The sequence below is a fragment of the Vitis vinifera genome, chromosome 6 (assembly GCF_030704535.1).
Source record: "Vitis vinifera cultivar Pinot Noir 40024 chromosome 6, ASM3070453v1".
Lineage (NCBI taxonomy): Eukaryota > Viridiplantae > Streptophyta > Magnoliopsida > Vitales > Vitaceae > Vitis > Vitis vinifera.
This window is the reverse complement of record NC_081810.1, coordinates 17,508,234-17,531,824: the sequence shown is the minus strand read 5'-3', so window position 1 is coordinate 17,531,824 and position 23,591 is coordinate 17,508,234. Positions and strand designations below refer to the sequence as shown.

At 33.7% G+C, this 23,591-nt stretch overlaps 1 protein-coding gene across 2 annotated transcripts in view; it reads left to right on the top strand.

Annotated features, from left to right (window-relative positions):
* The window catches only part of LOC100242629 (protein DGS1, mitochondrial), a 57,548-nt gene extending 37,206 nt beyond the window's left edge, over positions 1–20,342 (top strand). For both annotated transcript variants that reach the window (XM_010653260.3, XM_003632207.4), the window contains 8 exons: positions 716–816; positions 4,375–4,464; positions 6,980–7,052; positions 7,127–7,155; positions 7,255–7,378; positions 15,267–15,377; positions 19,677–19,777; positions 19,894–20,342. In XM_010653260.3, the coding sequence (XP_010651562.1) occupies positions 716–816; positions 4,375–4,464; positions 6,980–7,052; positions 7,127–7,155; positions 7,255–7,378; positions 15,267–15,377; positions 19,677–19,777; positions 19,894–20,014 (750 nt within the window). In that variant the 3' untranslated portion in view covers positions 20,015–20,342. The remainder of the gene's footprint in view (positions 1–715; positions 817–4,374; positions 4,465–6,979; positions 7,053–7,126; positions 7,156–7,254; positions 7,379–15,266; positions 15,378–19,676; positions 19,778–19,893) is intronic.
* Positions 20,343–23,591: the final 3,249 nt, after the last annotated feature.

Genomic DNA, 23,591 nt, shown 5'->3' with positions numbered 1-23,591 from the left:
TGCCTTGTATACGTCCTGTATACTATGGGGCTTTTTAGCCTTCTTTCAATGAATTCTGTGTTTACTTATCAAAATTTTTTTTTGACATTTTCAAGAATTAGAAGGTGGTGTTAGGAATTCTCCATGTTTATGACAAATAAGATATGTAGAAGGTTTTTGCACTTTGTGGTGTTGGGAATCCTGTATGTTTATGACAAATAAGACATGTAGAAGGTGTTCGTGTTTTGTGTTAATATACCATTAAATACCTTAGGGGTGGTCAGTGATAAATTGAAAACCTCAGATGAAGTCTTTGTTATTGTTAGAGACCTTAGGGGAATTTTCTTTAATTCAATTAGTTATTATTAAGCAAGGAAGCAGTACATGGTTAGAAATCTCATATCCTATTCTCTGGTAATTTTTGAACAAACCGATAATTGGGGATAATTGGCTCTATATATTTCTGTCATATATTTGGAATCTTGCTGATGTCACCACTTAGGTGTCCAACCATATTTTACAAGTTCCCTTGAAAATTCAAATGAAGGAGCAGTGTTGTCATGCTTTGGCTCTGTTTTGATATATAATAGTTGTTTCTTAAATATCATCTGATTATTAACTTGGAAATTATGGTTTGTTCTCTGTTTATCCAAATTCTTATTACACACTATTGTTCATACTTGTAGTCTTAAATATTTGAATAATTTGAGCTGTATCTTAATTCTATTTTCATCAGATTCTGTCTATTAGAGATGAACTCTTTGAGACATTCAGGAAGAGGCACAGAAGCGTAATGGAGCTAGAAGATGTGCAGTTAACTGCTAATTCTCTACACAGGTTAAATTCTCTTGCAAGTCTTTGTTTCCTAATATTTTATAAACAACTTCTGTTTCTTTGTTTATTTTTTTCCTTTTTTTCTGCCTCTTGATCACTTTTACTTGGAATGTACTAAAAAGCTTAATTACTTTCAATTTGTTTTAAAGTTTTTTTAGATAGTTCTATCTTTTATTTATTATTGCAAGGAAAAACCAGAGGATTGTAAACAGAAGTGATTCTTTATGAAAAAGAAGGGGGGTTTGGTGGAATGACTTGGATGTACAATGTATGATGCAAAGTTCATTCTGACTAGTTGGATTAGAGCTATGTACATGGGAACATATGATAACTATTGTTGGAAATTTAGACTTGGAAAATTCCATTACAAAAATTTAGTGCTTGTTTGGATATGTTTTCTCTTTTCCTGTTTTTAGAAATAGAAAATAGTAGTAATTTTTATATAAAGTACAATAACTCTTATATAAAAAGTATGGATGTATCTTATGTCCTTATATATTATTTAAAGTTTTTTAAAATGAAGGTAGTAAATTTTTTTTTAATACCTCAATTTTTTTAAATAGTTTTTAAAAGTCATCATCCTTTTAAGTGTGTCTCAAAGAGTTCTTGCATGTTATGTATATTATCATTTTCTGTTTTTAAAAACAAAAAACAAGAAGTATATCCAAATGACACCTTAGTCATTCAATCAAGGTTGCATCACTTGTTGCACTTGAATTTCAGTTTAGGTGTCATTTAGAATGGCTTTTTATTTTTTGCTTCAGCTAGAAGCTGAAATTGAAGCCAAACCATAATCTTAAAAATGCAATATTGGTCTTGTGCAAGTTTCATTAAACATGAAATGATTTCCTAAAGGAGCTAAAAAAGGACTTCTATGAGAAACAAAAATTTTCTAACTTCCGTGTTAAGCTTTTTAAGCCAAAAGCTCCTTTCATAAAATAATTCAAACAGGTACAAAAGCGCTCTTATTAAGTTTAAAAAAGAGGTTTTAGCTTCCTAGAAGCTAACCTTAACAGGTTTAATGTTGTGAAGAAAAATGCAGATTCTTTTCTTACTAGAAGCAAGATAATTCATTGCATTCAACTTGGTAAGTACAAGAATACGATGAAGAAAGAGAATTTCTTCCAAGTTTTATAAGAACTGATAAAAAAGAGCATGATTATGCCTCCCAAAAAAAAAAGGAAAAAAAAAAACAAACTGCATATCTTATAAAAGGAAACAAAGACAATGTATGATTCAATGGTACTACACATCTTAAGAAGGTAAAATGTCCCTGACAAAGGATACCAAGAGTTGATGACTTCTGGAAAAAGTGACACACTTGTAAGCATGGTGACTCAAGAGGTTTAGGAAATTATTTAGTTTAGAAATTATATTAGAGTATCATTGAGAAAAAAAAAATTAAATACCCTTGGAAATTTTGGTTTAAATCAAACTTTATTTCTTCAAGAATCATTTCTATACCAGACCGAGGTTTTTACACTCCTTTTTCCTTATTAAACTAAGGTTTCTACCCTCCTTTCAAAGAAGAGTTTTTCTTCAGATCTGTGGGTGGAAAAATTGTGAAAAATAGAGTGAATACACAAAGAATAGAAAAGAATAAGAATGTGAAAAAAGAGAGCGAATTTCTTTCCCCAGGTTTGGAAAGAAATTTGGAGAAAAATTTCTTGAAAACTTTTAAAGAATCAAATCTTGGTAGTTTTTAAGAGAGTGTTCTTTACAGGAGGAAACAATCATACATCTTCCTGCACTCATGGATTTCATGTGCATGGAAGCACATTTTTTATCTGGTGGTCTCAAATTGTTTGTTACCTTTTCACTCTTCAACTCTCTATGTGGCTGATCTACTGAACACCAAGTTGATTATGAAAGGCTTTGATCATGAATTCAATCAAGGAAATGTGAATCATGGATCCAGTTCATGGTTTACAAGGACTCAGAGAATCAATGGCTGAAGATTTGATGGACTTGGTTTTTGGTGTTATATGAGGGTAACATTGCTGGTGTAGTGGTAACTTGTAACAATAACTTTCATGCTGTATGCATTCATTTGGGTAAGTTCTGCTAGTTTTTCCTGAAAGTATTTTCCAGATAAAAATAGTGTCTCTGCATCATACCTTTTTCTCATCACTACTAAGCAATAGGTTAAACAAATTTAGGAAAAGTACTTCTTTGATATTTTTGGATCAGAATAAACTAATCTAGTTCAATTAGACTATTGCAATTTAATTTTATGTGTGATCTTATTCAGGACTAGATCTAGCAGTCTACTCACAATTTCTCACACGCACCTGCCAGAATGTCTATTATCACCATTCTGGCTGTGCACAACATCAGCACCCTACCAGTTTATTCATTACCATAAAAATGGAGACACCTTAGTAGTCTCATTGCTGCCGAATTTTGTTGAAGTAAAACCCTTGTTTTTTCAGCCATACGTGGCATTGGCTAACCCTACGACATATTCTTAACTCACATTTGAAACAGCAAAGATGAGGGGAACACAGAAGTTGCTTATGGCCAGAAAACAATTGTCCTTTCCAAATTTTACGTCAATAAACTGTACATCTAATGTAGGTTTGTACAAAATTTGAATGAGAAGAGGATGACTTTGGCAAAAGTTCATCAGTAAGAATTCAAGGTTTGTAAAAAAAATAAAGTAGTTTCCTGTTATTGAATGATTAAAAGATTCAGTTATGAGTGTGTTTGCTGACTACTGAGGCAGCAAGGGATTGGTTTTCAAGCAAATGGTTTTATTCTGCCAGCTGTAAAGAGATTGATTGTTTGACCAGAAAACCTATCAGGGCTATGTCAATCTGCAGGTTTATGTATTTTGTCATATGGAGGTTTATTTATTTTGTCATATGGAATGTTCTAGAGCTAATTTTCTTTTGAAGTTCCTATATTCTAAATCTTTGAATTTTGTTAACATTTCATTTTGGGATTGAGTTAATATGCTGTAACCATGCGTTTTTACATTTCAAAACAGATGGAAGTCAGTTATGTAAGTTGTATCTTTCTAAAGAAATGAGTTATTAAAATACATTTTATTGTGAATTTTTTTCCGATGTGGTTGTTAAATTTCTTCTAATATCTCATTATTATTCATTTTTATTGGTGTGGAGATTGGATAAGTCATATTATTATCTATTTTATAGTTAAATTGACTAATAATCATAATTTTACAAGGCAGCAAATTAGAATGTGAACTCGGTATAGTTTTTCTTTTGAAAAATTCATTAATGCATTTAGTTGTTGCTGTTTTTCTTGAAATATTATAAGAGATGTGTTTTAGCCAATATTGGTTACAAGATTTAACACCTTTTTCTTTCCATAGCATTCTTGATTTGGTTATTCCTTTTCTTTGTCCTTATCTTTTTGTGTGGATGGATGGTGGCCATGATTGTTGTTTAAGTTAATTTGGGATCTTAATCCATTCTCTGGCACAGTACACCTTTATACCATCATGTTAATTGTTAACAACCGATTTGACATCAAAAAAATGATCTACCTGACTGGATCTTGATTTGCATTTGATATTAAGATAATTATGTCCTTCAGAATGTTGCTGACTTTTAGCGAGCAAACACAAGGTCAAAAGTTCCCAGAACATGCATCCGACCAGCAAATGCTTGAAATAGTTATGGCCAGGTTGGATCTCCTCCTATGATTATAGTAGCCACTTACAACAGTATTTGAAATCAATCAAGTCTGCAAATGTGCTTGCAAAAGAGCAGCAGAATGGGTGTCATTGATAATTGGTACTTTAAATTGTGGTCTTATTTAAAGAAAGATTCAAGTTAGTTGCTTGCCTTTCTTCTTAAGTTTTTATATTTATCCTGAGCTTGCTTTGATGAACATTGTTTTATATTTTGTTGAAGCTTATTTGGGGAAAAAAAATCATGCTTGTCTGCTAAGAGGAGAAGAAAGGAAAGAGGATTGCTGGACTCTCTATCAGTTCACACCTGTTACTCAACATATCCACATATCTGTGACTATTATTAAAAAGAAGATTTGAATTAGTGTACTATCTTATTGATGTCAAAATTACACAAAGACCCTCATCTTATAATTAAAAGTAAAAGAATAGTAGTAATTCCACAATCATGGACCCCTCAGTGGTTACCTTTTCAACTTCTTCCACATTTTACACCCTCATATCCTAACTTTTCCACCTCCTCTTTCAACTTCTTCCACATGTTACACCTGTGTATGTGTGCATGAATTTAGAGGAGAAAGGGAACATACATATATTCCCTCGATAAATGATTAAGCCCTCAACAGTTTCTTAAGTTGGTGCATTTGTATCACACATGTTCAACTTGCCTAATACCCAGTGAATCACATGACTTGTCACCCTTACTAGAAACATCTACAAGTTGATTGCTGGTTTTTCACAATTTATTTTTTAATATGTGTTGTTGGTTTTTACAACTGAAATATAAATCTCTTCAGATTTGCTTTCTCCCCTAATAATGTGTCTCTCCACCTCAATATCCTTAGCCTGTCATGACAAATGGGATTGTGAGCTATGAGAATGGAAACTTTACCGTCACCATATAAACTAATGGGTAAGTAGCATCTACTGCCCAGGATTTCAAGAAGAATCTTGAAGCACACTAGGTTGTAAAGATCATGGTCACCTCTCTAAACTCTTCTACACTTGACCTTGTTACCACTTCTTATTATGAATCCAATTTTTACAATGTTACCTGCCATAAAGTGGGCCATCTTTGTTGGGATGGAGTGATTGGTTCAGTCTTTGAAAGATGTTTTTATTTGATCCCTGTTTCTGTAGTCTAGAGGTTGTTTGGGGGCTGATGTTTCCGTTTTGTTTTATTTCATTGGTTACATAGGGTCCCATTAACTTCTTTCTTTCTTATCTTTTGGCACCTTTTGTGTTCTTCCGATTACTAGGGGTGCACCCTCCTTTATTTTTTGATTGGCGCTTGTCAATATATACTCCTTGTCTGCCTAGTAAAAAGAAAGAATGCAATTTCCTTATGGACCTCCCATTACTAACAGAACCAATTGCTATCCCAATTTGTAAATGTCTCAACTCTAATACGACCATGTTGGTTGTACAGAGTTCCCTCACTAGCACATGCCTTTAGGTACCTTAATACTCTGTGTGTAACCTTAGATGATGTGAAGTGGGTCAATGCATGTATTGGCCTATAACAGTCACCACACATGCATTATCCAATTAGTTTGAGACAAATAGAAATAAATGAGTTTAATGGATAATCTTTGATGCATCCCCAAACCGTTGAATGAGTTTCCCTTGATTACCACTCAGTGGTTCATCTAGATTGGTGTATCTACTTTTTTACATCCTGTCATCATAGTTTCTTTTAGCATGTGTAGCACATACCTTCTCTTATAAGCAAAGATACCCTTATCTAACAAAGTGATCTTAATTGTAAGGAAGTGTCTTAGGTGACCTAAGTCTTTGATCTCACTCTCTTCCAAGTGTTTCTTTAACAAGTGCAATTATCAACTAACACAATGTTGGCAACATGCACAATTTGGATAATCCAAATTTTAGTAAGAGCTCCCCAAAGTAAAGGGTACAAATTGTGCTTAATGTCCCTATCCATATCATAGATAATGCGGATAGTGCGTCGAGCTCCACTTATATATGTGATTGTGCTTGTGATTATGGAACAAACGAGAAAGAATATTAAAAGAATAGTTGTTAGCTCTAACAATACCCAAACTGGAAAAGTAGAATGGGAGATGGATCTGGATGCTGTGACTTCATCTAATAATGCACCTGATTAAGCAGAAGTTGCCAATTTCTGCTTTTATCCAGAAGTAGAAGCTGAAATCATGACTTCAAAGGGAAATATTGATATGTGAAAAATGGCCATGAGAAGCAATCTTATTCTTGCTTCTGGATGAAGCTTTTTTTTTTTTAAAAGCAAAAGCAATTTTAATTTTATTATTTTTTATTTTTTGAAAATAAACATGCTTTTGAGTCAAAAGATCAATCCAAAGAGCATCATATTTCCATATCAATATTCATTAAAAAATATCAGAATTTGAAACCTTTCTTCATGTAATGTCTTCATGTACTTTTGTCATGGTACTTGTTTGTATGTATTATTTAGCTATATTCTCTTTCCTTATGTGAGGAAATAATTCACTAAATTCTCCAATATAGGTATGAAAAAGAACTTATGCATCCTATTCAGAATCTTCTTAAAGGCGAGCTTGCTCATGCTTTACTCATCCAGGTAGTATATGCTACTATTAGTAAGTCTGGAAGTTTTTAAAACAGTTTTTTAACAATGGCTTTATGTCATTACAGATTCAAAAGCTAAAACTGGATATTGAGACGTGAGTGAAGTGAACTCATACCCTTGGTTGGATAATTATATCTATTTTAGATACAAGTTCATCTCATTGTTTAGTTCCTACTGACTATCTGCTAAACAGGGCAATGCTTGAACTCAACCAGATCCTCAGGGCCAACGAAATCAATTTTGCAATACTAGCTGCTTTACCAGCTTTCTTTGTCTCTCTTCTTTTAATCATGTTAGTTCGTGCATGGGTTAAGCAGGTGATATAATCGAAGAGCTCTGTTATGTTTCTTTGAGTAATTTTATAGAGTAATAATTTAGTTGCTGCATTGTTTTATGGCCTTATATGCAGTTTCTTCCATATATGGTTTTAATATTGCAATTCATATAGCTCTCTATATATCTTAGTCAATCCCTTACAACTACAAATTAATTGGAGGCAATGTTTGTTGAGTTAAATGGACGGACTTGCTGTACTATCTCTCTCTCTCTCTCTCTCTCTCTCTCTCTCTCTCTCTCTCTCTTGGATGGGTAAAGCAAAAGTGTAATGGACTTGCTGAATTCATTTAGCTTGCACCAACTGCATGTGGCTCCAGTTCACTTGTGTAGCATAGGGAGATTTTCCTGCAGACTACATAGGGCCTAGAGGGGGCAAATGCCCCCCATTGAAAAAAAAAAGGAAAAAAACTTTAACAGTTGGAATTGAGCCTTGGCCAAATATATAGAAAGGTATTGAGGTTTACCACTAGGCTAAATGTGTTAGTCATCCTACGTTTTGTTCCCTTGGAATGAGTTTTGGGCTTTGCCATTGCTGACTCATGTGTTCCTTTTCCTTCCTTGAATAGTGAACTTATTTTCAGGGCTTGAGCAAAACTGATAAAATTAGATCCTTGAATTAAAATTTCTGACTTCTAATACACCCCTAAACTTCTTGTGGTTTAAAAAAAAAACTTGGCCATTCTTTTGACCATTAGTGTGGATTTTTTCAATTAAACTAGAGTTACTCATTTCTATTAAATAAAAAGGTCAAGAAGGAGACATCCTTTCATATTATACAAAATCTGATTAAAGCTGCAAGCTGTACACTTAAAAAGGAAACAAAAACAAAATAAAGCAATGATAGATAAAAGTTTAGTTGTTAAAAACTTAATACAGATATGATATGATGTGGTACATTTTTATGAAAATCGATTTGTATCACCAGTCTTTAACATATTTTAATCTTATGAGAAATGATACAATATGTAATTAATACATACACCCTTAACTATTTTTTATTGTTTCTGAAAATTTTCAAATTGAATTTGTTTTAAAGAATATCCTATTAATTGTTTAAAATGTATTTTAAGGTTAGAAAATAATCATAAAAGGGAAAGAAAGAATGGTAAATAATCCTTCTTATGAAGAAGTCACATATTTGTCAAAATTATATGAAATGTTGAAATTTTTGTCACATTATAAAGACATATATATCTACAACACATATAAGTATATATATATATATATCTACCTAATTAGAAATTGGAGCTAAAAATTTTAAAAATTTGTTGTGGATTTTGTGATGATAAAACTCATATTTTGTTAAATTGAACTTCTCAAGACTCTAGTTTCAATGTTTTCATATGGTATGACATAATTTAACTCTTTAAATCCTACTATCTTTCATGAAATTGGTCATCCATTACTCTATATTTTATGCTTGAAATATATTTGTATTTCATATATTTATACATATTTTTTCTATTTATTTTTCAATAAATAAAAAAACTTATGATACATGATATGATGCATGCAACACATGATATAGAAAAGTAGAAAAATGATACATGATAAGATTTATGACTTGCAATTGTGATAAAAGTATGGAAATAGACATATCATCCTTCAAAACACTTTGTTTAAATATTTCCAAGTAGAATTAAGTTGAATATGAAACTTGATTTTACACAACTTGATTTAATCTGTTATATGTTGTCAAACTAAAATTGTAAACACATTATGGGACTTAGTTGTCTACCAAGGGTGGAGCTTGCCCTCATTAAAAGCACTCTCGTAGGTTTCTTTGTTTTACTATGCATCTTCCTACCAAAGAGATGACCTGTGGCCTGATAGGGAAGATAGGAAGAAGTCTTATCTAGTTATGGTCAACTTTGTGTTTTCATAAGGAATTTGTGTGTTTGGCAATCCTAAACCTGTGTGATCTTAACAAAGGTTGATTGGGTAAGTGGCTTTGGAGGTTCGCATAGGAAAATGGCAGATTTTGAAAGAGAGTGGTATCAGCTGAGTTTAGTGTTCTGCAAGGGGGATATTAGGAAGAAAAGCTATGGGTCAGGGGCTCTTGAGGGTCATCAGGTAGGGTCAGAATGGACAATGGGTTTTTGTCGTTTGCTTAGTTTTGGGAAATAGTTAAAGGAATAGGTTCTGTTATGATGTGCACTGGGGTAAGACAACTCTCAAGGATCAGTTTTCTAGTGTTTTTTCTATTGTTAATCATAAGGAAGCCAAAGTGTGTGATTACTGGAGCATGGATGGGGGGCAACAGCACTGGAGCACCCTAACTATGTAAAAGCTTTCCAGGTACTCCCACTCTTTTCCTGCTTCAGAGTTGTTTCATAGGATACCACCTAGAATGTATTTTTTGTGTACAAAGGCGGTTTGGGACAAGATTCTTACCTTTGGTTGGTTTGCCCACAATAATTGGCATTGCTTGGAAACAAAGCAAAAATTATGATTCACAATTTTGTTGCCACCCAAAATTCTTGAATATTTGGGGAATTAATTGGAGAGGGGCTAGCCAACTGCCTTGTAGACTATGTTAGCAGCTCTAGCAGTTTTAGGTTTAATTGTAAGTGAAGGCTTGGAGCCAATTCAACTCTTAATACTAGCATATGCCAATTTGTCTTGCTTTTTTTTTTCTTTTTTTTTTTTAAAGTGCATAAAATATATAAATTCTAAAACTGAAGATCGAAATCAGAATTGGAAAAAGTTTCCTAGTTTATCATTGGAAGAGTTTTAAAATAATTTGGGACTTATGCTAACAATTTGAGATTATTAGCATCTAGAATATTCTTAAATAATTTTCAAATTATTGTTTTCTGCATTGCTGATAAGCCAACAAGATGGTAACATGTGACATTGACTAAGTGAAATGTAAAAAATAACAAATGAAAGAGTAGAGTGCAAGCTTGGTAAGCAAAGGGAAATTGAGGTGGGGACCAGTAGGAAGCATGCTTTCAGGGGGATATCCCATATCCAAGGTGTCTCTAGGTGGTTGTCCTATGGGTGTTTCTTTGGGTACCCCTTTTAAATCAGTGGCAGCTTAGGATGGGGTGAAAGAGTGGTTCCATTAAAGACTAGTGATGTGGACAAGGCAATATATCTCTAAAAGGGAGAGGCTCACCGTAATCCGGAGCACATTATCCAGCTTGCATATCTATTTTGTGTTTTTGTTTTGCATCTCAAGGATGGTTAGATTGAGGTTGGAATAGATTCAAAGGGATTTTCTTTGTGGAAGTGGGGGCTCTAGAGAGAGACTACATCTAGTAAAGTAGGTGATTGTTTGTTCAGATAAGAGGAAGGAGGGGCTTAGGTGTTAGGTCTCTCTTTGCTTAACAAGGCCCTTCTTTGATAGTGGGGTTGGCGATATGCACATGAAAGAGAGGCTCTTTTGAAGTAAGTCATGGGTGGCAAATATGGTAAAGAAGCAAAAGGATGGCACTCCTGTGAAGTGAGAGAGGTGTACAAGGTTGGATTATGGACGACCATCAGGAAGGATTGAGATCTTTTTAACAATAGTCTCTTTTTCAATGGACAATGGAAGGAGGGTAAAGATTTGGAAGGATAAGTGGTTTGGTGATAAACCTTTGTGTGTATCTTTTACTTGTCATAATTGTGTTGAAAGAGGCGTGGGTGGTGGATTTATGGTATCAATCAAAGGAAGGGGGTTACTAGAATCCTTGCTTCTCTAGACATTTGAGCAATTGGAAAGTGGAAAATGTAGAGCGATTCCTTTTTACATTGCAAGGGAAGGTGGTGAATAGGAAAGGTGAAAATAGAGTGATTTGAATGGAGTTAAAGAGTGGAGCCTTTTCTGTCAAAGTTTGTTACTTTGTCCTCAATCTAGGGAGATCGGTTCCGTTCCCAATGGGTATTATTTGGAATTCATGGGTTTCATCTAAAGTGAGTTTCTTTGCTTAGGAGGCAAGTTAGAGAAAAGTATTGACTGTGGATTAACTTCAAAAGAGAGGGTGGTTGTTGGCAAACAAATGTTTTCTTTATCAAAACAAGGGAGAATCCATTGATCACATCCTCTCTTTTTTCAAGATGAGGGTTTTATGACAACTCTTATTTCTCTATTTGGCATATCTTGGGCAATGTCCTCCTTTGTTAGGGAGACTCTCTTAGGATAGCATGATTCCTTGTGGAAAAAAAATGAAAAAATGTGTGGCAAGTAGCTCCTTTATACATTGTTTGAACAATTTGGAAGTAAAGGAATAGAAGATTGTCTTAAAATGAGGAGCATTCCAATCAAAGACTGAAAAACACTTTTCTCAGTTATTTTTTATCATGGGCTAAGTTGTATGTAAATGAAGGTCTAATGTCCTTAATTGATTTTATTGATTGGTTGGGTTATTATTGAGGGAGGGAGTAGTTTTTAGCAGTACCTCTTCTTTTTTGTTATGCCTTTTGGGAACCTTTGTATATGTCATGTGTACTTTGGTGCACTCTTTTGGTGCTTTCATTATATTATACTTAATTACCAATCCAAAAAAAAAGAGTTTTTTACGAAGAACATATTAAGACATTCTATCCCATGGGCCTCAAATACCATATATGCTAGACGCTCATCTTTCTAGAGTATGTCTAAGCCATTAGCTAAAATGTTATGGTACCTCATTACTTTCAGATGCTTCAAAGTACGGAATTGATTCTTAGAAGTTGGGGCTCATATCAGGTCCCTTGAACCATAGTTCTTTCGTGCTCTGAGGCTGCTCTTACTCCTTGGAAAATTTACTGAAAACATGTACTATTAGGAGTGCCTACCTTGAGTTATCACACCTGAGTGTATCCCTTAAACTTGCATTCTATTATTATTAGGTACTTTTATGCAGTCAAGGCTGCTTGCACCAAAGAACAACTCACATTTAGGAGAGTGTGACCTCGAACTTGTGTCAATATCCTTGGTCCAGGTGCTGAAAAAGCATCATCTTGACAGAAGGCAAGGTGATTTGAAGGCCTTCACTTGGTAGGTGCATGATGGCTTATCAGAATAGTTGCACAGCCTCATAGTTTGGTTCATTTTATTTTGGTCTTCTGATGGTATTTAGAAAGCTTTTCAGATTGTGACATGATTCCAATTTGGATTACTTATCTTAATATTTGTCAAAGATTCACTACCTAGTTGATTGCACGAGTAGTCATAAAGGAATTTAATTCTGGAGTTTTCTCTCATTTGAAAAACAACATCACTACATCTACATAAATATGCATGCTTCGTTAAGAGGAGGTTTTGTTGCTGAACTTTTGAGAAAGCTAGAAGAGAGTGCTCTAAAGTTTTTCAAAAGAAACCCCTAGGAAACCTCGGTTAAAGACCTAAAAAGTGTGTTAGATAGTTGACAGTGAGGAACAGACCTAGAGAAGGGGTAAATAGATCTCTTTACTTTTTACGTACTTTCAAATCACAATTAATTTAGAAATTAGTCTTGCAAAAACTTAAGTTAAAGGCCTGTTTTAAGATTAATTTTGTCTAACTTGAATCTCAAAATCTGGAGTAAATATCTACTTGCTAAAATTTCAAAATTAATATCCCCCTGACTACATTGGGCATAAGGAATACTGTAATGTACACATCAACCGACCCTTTTCATGCCCTTGAGACCTCGCTCAAGTGGTAAAGGGTTGGGGTGGGTTTATGGGAGGTTCCAGGTTCAAGTCCCAATGAGGACAAAAAAAGAAAAAGAAAAAGGAAAAAAACAGAGCCTTTTCATCCTTCTGTTGTTATGGGAAACAGAGGATTCTGCAAGATGAAAATGATCTAATTCTTTGTAACACCATCTAATAACCCTCTGAAGATAGAAGCTAATAAAGAACCTGGTGGATATTCCCTAGTAATTAGAAAATGTTTTCTACAGGGAAAGTTGGCAAAATCTCATGGGTTATGTGAGATATTTTGTGTATATTTATAAAGTTTTTAGGTCCTCTTTTTGTTAGTTGACCCTTGATCTTCCTTGTGACTTTTCAGGGTTGTCTGATTGTTGTCAGTTTCCTGATTATGTATCTTTTTCTTTCCTTTTTTCTGGTTAAATAGGATCTGAATATATACTGTTTTTACGAATAAGAGATTATGATTCTGCTTTAGAAACTAATCTTGCGCTTCGAATAACGAGAAGGATTCTGTAAATCTTATTCATGCAAACCATCTTTGCGGAATTCTTTCTAGAAGTTTATTCTTTGACTGAAGGTGATAGATGTGAGTGCAGGTGTGTGTGTTTCATGATGGTCCATTAAAAGTAATTTTATAGGTTTTGAATACCTTTAGTTGATTACAAGGCCGATTTCACAGAAAACAGAATTGGATACTGATTAGGATTGTTCACCATTGTCCTGGGTGAGCTGGGATCAATCCTAGAGTGATTATGCTCCTGGGATTGGTCTTGGCATTATGGGAATAGATCTGAGTACCTCTCTAAGAACAAGCTCAATTATGTGCAAATTTGGCCCCAAAACCTTCTTATTGTTTTCAACATCTTTTAAAATGATTTTGAATGTTCAAAACAGATCTTGTGGTCTGTAAGTCAGTAAGATATTCTGAGATGCTCAGAATAAAGCTTGATGATTATTTTTTTTCATCATTATTAAGCCTTAATCAAGATTTTTATTTTATTTTTTGTATTTTTTGAAAAAACCTTAATCAAGTTTTTAGAATAAGGGTTATTGGATCAATAAAGTTTGTCATTACATGGCTTAGATAATGTTTAAATACATCCTCCTTCTGGCTGGGATTTTCCAGCACAAATTTGACAGGAGATCCTAAAAAGACAATTTTTGTTTATTTTAAACTGAAAATTCTATAGGCTTGAGATACTTTGCGCTCTTCATGATCCTATTGCCACTTCACCTTTGAACATACTTCCCTCAATTGCCTCATGCTCCCTTGTCATCTTGTCATCCTGCACGTTAGCACTCATAGATTACTTTAGGCGCTCCATCAAGGAACCCTATAATAGGCATGAAACTAGGGTTTTACATCCTTATACAACCCTGATTGTCTATGCTCTTATGCCCCACTTAATCCCCAACTTGCTGCCCAATTGAATCTGGTATTGGTTTGGACTCGGTATGAAGTTCCAAATATGAAATAATTAATTGAATATTTTAAAAATTTTGTGTATGTTATTTTTAATTTATATTTTTCTTTCTTTTCCTAATAGGCTTTAATTTAATTTATTTTTTTTCTTCATGTCAATTCTTATCTCTTTATTTGATATGTTCAAGTTTCAGTTCCTTTTCTGTTGTGTATGGTATATTAGAAGCCATCCAGAATTCCCATACCTAAACTCAACAAGATCCAAGGACCATATTTTATAATAGTGGCAAGTACAGGTTTCGAGAAAACAGATTCAAACACAATTTGCAGACAGCTCTACTGAAAATTATCACAATTGTGTGGGATGAATCTCTACTACCTACTAATAATTGGTCCCTTTTCCCAACGAACTACGATATTTTCGGCCATGGATTGAGTTCCTACACCTGATGCAACAAGATCCAGGACTATATTTTATAGTAAGGGAAAGTATCAGATTCAAACACAATTTTCAGACAGCTCTACTGAAAATTTTCACACTTCTATGGGATGAATCTGCACTACCTATTGATAATTGGTCCTTCAGCCATTGATTGAATTCCTACACCTGATGCAACAAGATTCAGGACTATATTTTATAATAGGGGAAAGTAAGGATTTAGGAATCATATTGAGTACATTTTTGTACAAATCTATTAAAAACTTCGCATTTTGGTATGGAATATATCTAAGCTACCTATTGCTATTGATAATAAAAACAACCTGTGGAAATTTTAACTTTATTACCACCCCACATATTTTTATGTGGCACACTCATCTGATTTCTGCTTATGCTTAATCAGGATACCAGGGCAGAAGGTAGGGGAAGAGTTGCTCGAATCCAGAGGAGGCTACTTGTTGTGGAGGTTGAGAAGTGGATTATGCAGTACCAAACATGTATGAATCAGGGGAAGGTAAAGCACCAAATATTGTGTCTCAACTTAAAGAATGTTCTCAACTCATCACTGCATAATGTTTTCTGGAGTGTCAGAAAGCAGTCATATTGGACTAATGCTGAGATATCTCTATCTTTAAGACATTAGTGTTATACACCTGTATTTGACCTTTGGGTTCGTTCAAGAAAATTAGAATTATTCATTGTTTTCAAACTAGCTTCCTTATCAAGAGATTGATTAATCGTGGTCATCTTCTGCTTGTTTATCAACTGGTGAAGCTAATAAGTGTTGTCAATCCTGAATGAGCCTAAAGCATGTGCATCAAATGATGAAGTTAAAAGTGGTGTCAAAATGGAGGGGGAAAAAGGAAGTTTTTGAATGATATAACCATAATCTTTGAGGGATTAACTGTAGAGAGGAACAATGTTGAAGGCATGGTGGAAGAGGAAGGGCTGGTGGACTGGATTAACGATTGTAACTTGCAGTCATGGTCCGATAATCTAAAGGAAATTGGCTCTACTTCTAGAGGTTTTCATTCACCAAGGGATTGTTTGCTTCAAGTAGGTTGACTAGGTAATCTTTTACATGAGAAGATTGTGGTTGTAGAGGAGTCTGAGAGTCCAGGTTGTGCTGAAGAGTTCCAGGGGTTTGGACTGGGGGATGGGGTTTTTGAGAGGGCTTAGCTAACCTGTGAATGGTAAACTCTAGAATGGTTGTGTAGCTTCTCGTGTTCTCAGGAATGGAGTTCATATTGCTGCTCAATAGTGGTGTGAAGTTCCTGGTTCAAGTTAGGTTGTTGCACTATTTGCCTACAGTGGGTGCTTTGGATTTAGGTGACATTGAAGATAGACGATTATGAAGGTGGTGAATAGGGATAGGCTAGGTAGCAGGGAAGGAATCTCATGGAGCATAAGTCAAATACTCTCCCTGAGGAGGTTTCCTATGGTTTGCCCTTACACATTTGAAGAAGAAGGACCACCTTGGTCTGGTAGAGGGGATGGGTTAGTTGGTGAGTTCTCAATTTTGAAGCCATTAGGCTGAGGGCATGCTTGCTTGGGCATCACGCACTTGTGGCCCCCCTTCCCCCCAAAGCCCTGCGCCGGGGGATGCGGAGCAGGGGAGGACATTGGCTTCTTGTGGATGCCCTTGTCCGCGGTTGGCCTTAAAGTTGAAGTGGTTATGGTTAATCTTGGGCATTTATGGCCCCTAATGACGATGAAGCTTAGAATGGTCTTTGAGAGGAGAATGGGCTACTTGGATCTGTAGGAGTGGTTTATAGTGTGGTTGGGATTTCCATGCAAGAGAAGAGTTTGTGGAAGAGATACACAGCTTTTAAGCAATCTTTCAGACTTCAGTGGGCAAATGTTTGGTGGAATCTCTTCCAAAAAGAAGTAGCAACACTAGATCAACTCTTAGATTAGGAGGAGAACTGTATGGAATTTGTCCAATCCTCTCCCATCCTTTGCCGGATATATTTCCATTCTTGTATTGAAAGGTTTTTAGAGAGGAAGGGTTCTTCAATTTGAAAATATGTGGTTGCTGGAGGGTTTGTGGGAAAATTTTTGGTGGGAAGGTTTTAGTTTTGTTGGTCACCCAGTTACGTGGATAAATAAATTAAAAGGCATTGACTGGTGAGATGAAAACTTGGAATAGGAAGGACTTGCAAAGGGTATTGCTGAGAAGGAGAGAGAGGTAGGATGGAGTGCTTGTCTCTGGAAGAGAGGCTTTAAAGATTTGATGCAAAGAGGGAGTTTGGGAAGCTGCTTTCATGAAGGAGATTTGAGACAAAAGTTTAGTGTCCATTGGCTCAAGGAAGTCAATAAGAATGCCAAGGTTTTTTTATGGAGTCACGAGCTCTTGTTGCCATAACAATCACCTTAAGAATTAGTTACTGAAAGGGCTCATGCTACCAGAGGGGGATAAATATCTAGTATATGTGCTTCTGTAAGAGATTATAAATGAGTGGGACGAAATGAGTCCTAGTTCGGATGGTTATGACTGTTAGGAGATTGAGGGGAGTGAGAGTAAGTTGGAGAATCTTTCAAAGAAGAAATGTGCTTAAATGATTGTAATGGGTACAAAGCTCTTGCCCATGACATTTTCATACCTTTCCTCCAGAGGGATTGATGAGTGGTCTTGGAGGGTGTAATGAGGGACTTCAGGGCTGTCATTGATGCATAGCAGTTTGACTGGAGTTTCAACAGAACCTCTGTTGCTCTTACTCCTAAGAAAGGGGGAGGATCTAAACAATTTTTATTCTGTTAGTTTGGTGTGGAGCTTCTAAGAACTTGTTACTGGAAGTGTTGACACTGTGTCTCAAGGTGGTTAGTAGTGGCGGCAAAGTTTGACACAATTCGTGAACCTTGACATGAACCCAACATGCTTTTCGCAGGTTTAGGTTGAGTATAAATGGGTTTGGGTCTAATTTGTTTTAACTTGCATAACTTGTTTAATAAATAGGTAATTTTGGATCAACTTGTATAACACGAATTTAACCTAAATTGACCCATCTAATAATTTCACTATTAACGTAATTATATCTTTAAACTATTTAATCCATATTTGACTCATTTAATTTTTTTAAAAAAAAAATAAATAAGTCAATTGAGTCATAAACATATTTAATTGAGACATTAATCATATAGACATATAGACATGTATAAGACCTAACTCAACCTGATTATTAAATAGGAGGACCTGATTATTGAATGGATTAAATGAGTTACATGACGTGTTACTTGTTTAATAATTAAGTAGTATTTGAGTTTATATTTTTTACATGATTAATATTCGTGTCGGGTTTGGGTTGAGTTATGTAATAGAATGCCTAGGCTTTGACACGATACAAACACGACCCACTAACACGAATTGTCAACCCTAGTGGTGAGTAGAGGTCTTATTTCTAAAAACGCATTTGTATTGGTAATATAAATTGTAGATGTAGCTATGGAGGCAAATGAATGTCTTCGTATTGAGGTGTGAGGTCCTCCCACGTAAATTGAGTACTAGAAAAACAATTTACAATCATGTCAATGGAAGCTTCTTCTGTATCTTTCGGTTCATATTGGCTTTGAGTGAGGTGAAGGGATTGGATTATTGCATGCTCTTCTTCTGTCATGTTGAAGTGTTGGTGGATGGAAGTCCATTTGGTTTCTCAATAGTCTCGAGGGGTTGAGAGGGGTTCCCTTATTTCCTTATCCATTCATCTTAGTGATGAGGGCAGTTAGTAGCCTGATTTGTAGAGCAGTGGAAAGTGGAGGTTTGGTGGTCTAGAGGTGGGAGAGAGAAGGTAAGAACATTTCTCATTTTCTGTATGTACATGATTTTAGTTTCTTGTGATGCAAATTAGTTGCAATTAAGATATGTTAGGAGTGATACTTAATGTTTGAGGTAATTTTGCGGCTATGGACATGGAAGAAAATGTCATTATTCGAATCAAATGAGGGAGGTGGCTGAGCTTGGTGCATGACACTAGGTTGATTTGATCTAAAGCATGCTGGCTAGCTTTCAACTTAATTTCTTTATTTCCAATTCCTTGTGTGAATTTAAGGAGAGAAGCTTTCACAGAGATTTTTCTTATGGGAAGGCACAGGGGAAGGAGTTTAAATATCATCTTCTTGGTTTGGATGGCATGTGGGCCTAATAAGGATGGTGTTTTGGGTTGAACATGGATTTGTTAGGTCAGTGGTTGTAGGAGGTGTTCCATGGTCTGGCATTGGAATGATAATAGAGAAGCATATAAAGGGATTTGAGCTAGAAAGTCAATTGTGTGGTATCCTGGTTGGATGTTTGGTGCAGAGAGTTGCCTTTGAAGGATGTTTTTCTTGACATTTATGCTAATTCCGAAGGATAAAACAATGTTATTTGCTGTCTAATTGAAGAAACATTCAGTTTTGGGGGTCTTCCTTGGAATATTTGCTTTGTTTTGGTTGGTACTTAAGTTGCAAGGAGTCTTTCTCTTTTTTTTTTTGTTTCTAATTCATTTTTTTCATCCTGTGTACACGGGTTCACACCCCCTTTTTGACGTTGGTTTTATACCACCATATTTACTTTTCAAAAATTGAATTAGCTATAACTGAGAAGTTTCAAATTCTTCATGTGCATGTTTGTTTTTCTAGTAATATAGCTAACACATGATATGCTACAGTTTTTTGCAATGGGTCTTTTTTGTAACCCTAGCAAATGGAAATTTTCCCTGTAGATTTTTTTTTTCTTTGGGTTCCATTGAGAACAGAAGCAAACAAACAAATGCATGAAAATATCAGAAAAAAAAAGATAGGAAAGGAAAGGAAAACCACCTCATTCTGTGTTTTGCAGGAAAAAGATGCTCAATGCATGTTTGGAATGGTGTTATATAGTCTGGATCGGCTATACCGTGCTGTAGAGAGGCATGCAAAGGCAACTGGAGAATGGCTCTGGTAATTGTTGAACCATCAGTGTTCTCAATTATATGGCTGAATACTATAATGTATGCCACCCTGTGTGAATGTGTGACAAGGAGCTAACCAGTGGTTATAATTTGAACTTGAAACAGTTTGAGACAAGATATTGTTGAATTGGCGAAGCCTGGACTTGACACTGCTTCTAAGCTCATTTTGACAGCACGGATGGAACGGGTTTATGACTGCTTGCTTCCCTCACTGAAACGGCAGTAGCTTCATGCCCCTTTTTCTTCCATTCTTCTGCCTTCTTAATTGGCTGAATGATACAATTTTGAGAGGTAATGCCATGTCTCTTACCTCTACCTTAATTTTGAAGAGGCCTAACCTGTTTAAAGTTTACATCCTCCATCATTCTTTTCATTATACTGCACCCATGCAAGCAATTTTGAGAAGCATTTATTTTGTTTGTACGCATGGTGCTTTCCACATAGTTTTGTTTGATTGTCAGGATCAAATAATATTCTGAATGTGATATCAAATATGATATCCCAGAATATTATATTCAATGAATGATGATACCTTAGGATATTATATCGATTAAGGCATCTTATGCCATGAAAATGTTTGGTTTGTCAAAAAAATATACAAAGCTATAGTTTGCAGAACTCTTATCAAAATAGAGCTCTTCTGTGGCAATCCAAAGATGATCATCTCTTCAGAGCTCCTTGTCTTACTTATAGTAGTAATGAAGTAGCTAGAGATATCCCTGATTTTTAGGAACAGAAAAGCAGCCACAATTTAAAGTATTTGACATGTACCCTAATCCTATTTCTACTCAACGGTAGTTGATCTCTGCAAGAAGCTGGACTATTCCATATTCTTCAACCTTCCCGGAAAATGGCTTAGATTTCTCTACCTCCTCCGATTTGTCCAACCTGAGCATGTGGTCTGCTTGCCTAGCGACCTTTTGTTGTTGTATGTACTCTCACGATGCTGGAATGTATGTCTTCTTTGTACCTGGATCTCTCATCCACTACTTAGTTGTCTTATCATCTCCAATATTTTGTTTTGTTGTCCTCCCTTTTATCCTTCTTGCTATGAACTCATTTGGCCTAAAGACAGGTCGCAAAAGACTACTTGTAGTTGACAAGGAACTCTAGGTGCAGTCTAGCTGCTGTTCTCAAGGCTACGTTTGGTCCTCAAGAAAAATTGAGGGAAAATGCAAAGAAAAGAAAATAAAGAGGAAAATTAAAAAGAAAGAAAAAAATAAAGGAAAGAAAAAAATAGAGTTAAAATTGATAAATTATTTTTAATATGTTGCTTCAAACTCGTTTTATTTATTTTTAACTCATCAATATAAATATTAAGTGATTTAAAAATGTATAAGTTTCTAATTAATTTTAATTATATTTAATTTTCTTTGAAATTTTTTATAATACAATCAAATATAAGAAAATCATTTTCCTTATTTCTAGGGACTAAATATAACTTAAGTGTATTTGAAATTGCATGAACTTTGAGGTTCCTATTCAAATTTGTAATTTGTTACTAGATTCTTTGCAAGAATATATTTTCACTATTTACTTAAATTTTTTGCAAGTAATCTTTTCCTTTCAATTGTCTCTCTTTTAAATTTTTAGATTGAGCTTTTGTTAATCAATTTTTAGACTAAACTTTTACTCCTAAGAACTTCAGCTATTTTTCTTGGTAAATCATTGAAAATTTTATTTTAGTAGAAAATCTATAAAAAAAAATTAAAAATAATAGTGATATGATTTTCTATAAATAAAGTTTTAAATGGTAATTATAATGAAGAGTTAATTTCATTGACATCCCCTTAAGTTTAATATAAATACCTTAAACTACCACAGGTTTTAAATTTTGTTGATTAGCACCTTATTATTTTATTTTTTAAAGAATAAAATTTTGTTTTTAAAGAATTGTTAAATACTTCTATTTAAAATATATATTTTTTTACTTAAAATCTCTCTAAAAAATAAGTTTAATAAAGGAAATAAATTTATAAAGGTGTTAATTGACAAAATTTAAAACCAATTAGAATTGAATGTATTTACATCAAACCTTAGGCGAATGAAATTAATCCTTATAATAAATAAATTCATAAAATTTGAAGTTTAGAACTAAAAAATTATTTTCCATATTTGGTGAGAGTTGAGACATGTGAGAATATAAAGGGGGTTTTCGTAATTTACCCTACATTTTTTTTTCAATCAAATATTTAAAAAAAAATTATTTCAATATTATTTTATCTTTTATGTATCATATTTCATCTATATTATTAACAGTATAAAATATGGGGAAGATTTGTGTTTACTCAACTGTGTAATCCCATAAAATTACTTAAATACCCTTACTTCATCATTTATCTTTATATAATCAAATGGATAAATTTTTTAAGGATTTATAATGTTGTTAAGGTTTTAAAATTTAAATTGAAAAAGTGTAGGAGGACTTTATAATTTCAAATGAGAAAGTATAGGGTAAATTCATTAAGTACCTCACCCACTAGCCTATTTAAAAAAACTGAAAAATTTGAGAAACTATCTCTTTCATCTAAGGGAAAAAGTAAAAAATTTAGGAAATGATCTCATCCATTTTAAGTAATATGATTTTGTTAACTTGGTTTTTAATTATTTTATTTTTCTCAATTCTTTAGATATATATATATATATATATATATATATATATATATTTATTACAGAAAAAATTGAAAAAATTAAGAAAAAACTATTCCCTTATGGGAGTTTATATTTACATTCACTAAAACTCTCTTTTGCATGCATCTTTTTAATGAATATTTTTAAGATAAAAATGTCCCCTAATAGAACCCCTAAATTACCCTTAAGCGTAAAAATACTTCAGGTTCTCGATCATCCTTCCTTCATATCTTCTCTTATAATATCTTCATAACCTTAATAAAATTTAGCAAAAGAGTTTTTCACAAATTGATAAGCAAATAATCATCTCCAATGATGGTACAAGAGCTTCATATATATATATATATTGCATTTCTTATCACATTTTGAAGTTGGAAGAAGTATTGTGAATGGTGTTTAAAGTTGTAAGACTGAACGTTTTACAATAGTCTAACATTGTATTTCCGAACATCCAATGTTATACTTTCGAACATTTTAAAAATGTTTCAAATTGTAATTTTGAATATCTCTTTATTGTCCAGCCTTCTAGGTTCAGACACCAGGGGTGAGTTTTTTTTTTTTTTCATTTCTATTGCATTTTTCCATGATTTCTCACTTTTAAATCACTTCTAATTTTTTTCTAATTTTTAACTATTATTATAACAAGATTTTTATCAAATGACTTACAAAGAAAGATGATTTTCTCTTAGGGTTTGTGGTTGAGAAGAATTAGGTTAAGGAATAAAAAATAAAAAAGATGAGTTTAGGGAGAGAAGAATAAGAATGATGTTTTCGGTAATTTTTAAATTATAGAATTTTTTTTTAACATTTCTTTGTTACATAAAAGAAGAAGTGACAACTACGTGAAAAATATATATATATATATATATATATATATATCTTCCCTAATTATGTAAATTTTAAAAAAAAATTATATCTTCCTTATGTTGTTTAGTTTGTTTTTAACTTAATTTTTTCAGAGATTATTCTATTATCAAAGCCAATATGTTTTTTTTTTCTTCCAATGGTTATGATATTTAAATTTTTTGTTAGAGAAGAAAAAAATGAAACAACTAGGTAAAGATTTAGTACAAGCATCATCTATTTTGATTTTGTTAATTTTATATATATATATTTTGTGCTTTGAACATTATTTTCAAATACTATCTCATCTATATGTCTTTTCTCTTTTT